The sequence below is a fragment of the Megascapheus bottae genome, unplaced genomic scaffold, assembly GCF_031878675.1.
Source record: "Megascapheus bottae isolate mThoBot1 unplaced genomic scaffold, mThoBot2.hap1 HAP1_SCAFFOLD_609, whole genome shotgun sequence".
Taxonomy (NCBI): domain Eukaryota; kingdom Metazoa; phylum Chordata; class Mammalia; order Rodentia; family Geomyidae; genus Megascapheus; species Megascapheus bottae.
In genome coordinates, this window is record NW_028327812.1 from 26362 (window position 1) to 28729 (window position 2368).

The 2368-nt window shown below is 44.0% G+C and overlaps 1 protein-coding gene across 1 annotated transcript; it reads right to left on the reverse strand.

Moving 5' to 3' along the window:
- Positions 1-1447: 1447 nt before the first annotated feature.
- LOC150039144 (ribonuclease H1-like) lies at positions 1448-1902 on the reverse strand (the record flags this gene model as incomplete). The annotated part of the gene is made up of 1 exon (XM_090327993.1): positions 1448-1902. A coding segment is annotated over one exon (455 nt), but the record flags the coding sequence as incomplete, so codon positions are not given.
- Positions 1903-2368: the final 466 nt, after the last annotated feature.

Below are 2368 nucleotides of genomic sequence, written 5' to 3' on the forward strand. Positions count from 1 at the left end.
TTTCGCTTAGCCTAATCCTATATGGCCAATTATACACAGTTTTTGAGCGACTGTGATCTCTGCTAGGAAAGTCCTAGAAGTGTACTAATTATTACAAATGAGGGAAACCATGGAGCCTATGTTTCTTTGGGTTTGGCTTGCTTCACTTAATATGATATTTTTTTGTTTATCATAGCATTTTACTTTTGAAGACCAAGCAATCTAGGATGCAGCAATGGGCCTGATATATTAAAAATCCAGAGATAATTTCCCCATGTTAGACTCCCGATTCAGCGGGATGTCTTCCAGACGGAGCCCCCTTCCCAAGGAACAGCGAGACCACTCAGTCGGATGCAATCAGCAAGAGGTTTATTCAGGAACACGAGTACTCGGGGCAACAAGGTCTCCTAGGAGACTTGCGCACCTAGGCTGGGGAGAGGGGGATATTTATGGGTGGCTGAAGCAGGTTACAGAAGCAGAAGCATAGTTACAGGGTAATGATTGATTAATGATTGATTATAATCACATTAGGTAAGTCTCAGCTAGGGGCTCAGCTAGGGGTTTATTGAATTTCCACTTGGTTAAACAGGCAGTTGACTGCATGTCTTGTTTCTGGCCATATTTTATTGTTTTATCCCTGGAATTTCCTCCTCTTATTCAGGTTCATAAGGTATACAGTTTCACTGACTCGAACCAACTCAAACTGCACATCCTGTTGGTTGTTCTTCAGCCCATTGTATAAACTGCAGCTACTTGCACTATTCTAAAGGCCATTCTTTTAAGACTTTGGATTATGTTTGTGTTGTGAAAGTACTATTACATTGTGGGGAGATATTAGATTTTATATTTCTCACATCCCCCATTTTCTTATGGGTCGAATGAAATCCTTCATTCAATGAGTGTGGTCTCTCTTTCCTTAAGTTGTTGATACTGTTGAGTGAGCACTAAGGCTTGTACTACAGTTACAGGGACCCAAGGTGAGAATTAGAATGAGTATAATGAGTGGTCCTGCTATAGTGGATAACAGAGTTGCAAACCAGGGGGATTGATTAAACCAGTTTTCAAACCATCCTTGCTGAGAATGGAATTCCTTTTCTCTTTCTGCTAGTCTTTCCTTTAAGAAAAGTTCTTCAGACAAGGATGTTAGAGATTTTTACAACCAAGATTGTCCAGGTTAATTTCTGTAAAGTCAATTTCCCAATGAACACCTGGGAGGTGTCCTCTCACTCTGGTTCCAAGTCCAATTTTAGTCTGTCCTGCATTTACCCTAGCACACGCTGGGCACTGGGCAGCCACTTGTTGCAAAGCCTCCTCCTTTCCCAAGAAGTGGCCAAAGTAAAAGTCCACTTTTTGGGCCAAACTGTTTTTCCATCAAAAGTCCATTGTCCTTGTTTGGAGTCATAGGCCGCCCCCATTTTCTTATGACACTCAATATCCTCTGGAGTGTATGGGAGTGGGGGAAGACTACGGTGAGGCTTCTCTATTATTGGGAGGGCCGGCACTCTTGGTGTTCTCTGAAGTGCAGCTTCCCGAGCCGCTCTGTCTGCCAGACGATTGCCTCGTGCTTCCATTGATTCCCCCTTTTGGTGTCCCGGACAATGCATGATGCTCAGTCTTTTGGGTAAGAATAATGCAGTCAATAGGGCTATAATTTCGGCTTTGTTCTTAATGTCCTTTCCCTCTGAAGTCAGTAAGCCCCTTCTTCTATAAATTTCTCCATGTATGTGAGCTGTAGCAAATGCATATCGGCTATCCGTGTAAATGTTGAGTCTCTTACCTTCAGCCATCTCTAGGGCCTTTGTCAGGGCAATAAGTTCTGCTTTCTGAGCCGATGTTCCAGGGGGTAGTCCTTCAGCCCAAATTACCTCATTCTCAGTGGTAACAGCTGCCCCTGCCTTCCGCTCTCCATTTTCCAGAAGGCTACTGCCATCCGTGAACCAGGTGAGCTCAGCATCCTGAAGGGGGTGGTCTGTCAAATCAGGTCGGGTCCCATCACCAAGAGTTTAGTTCCAGTCCTCTCAGGAAACAATTGTAAGGTGGTGGTTGAATCCGGCAGCACAGCAGCTCCAATAGAATGTCACACCTCCTGCTGGGTCACCTGCAAAATTTCTAAAGAAACTTAACCTAAGGCCTGACTCTGGTGAATTCTCCCAATGCTTTTCTAGTTGCTTTACCCGAGCACACTCATTTTTGCAGGCTGGCACCCGTTGGTTTTTAAGACAGTATAGGATTGAGAATCCAAAGTAATACCAGGGTGGCAACTTTTAGTAACCAGATTGAACAAGGCTTAGCACTCTCTAGACAGGCACAGAAGACTGAAACTGTAGCCGTTCCCCACAAGTGCAGTCTCCACTCTTGCACATTTGTTACTACTATTTTTTTTTTTATG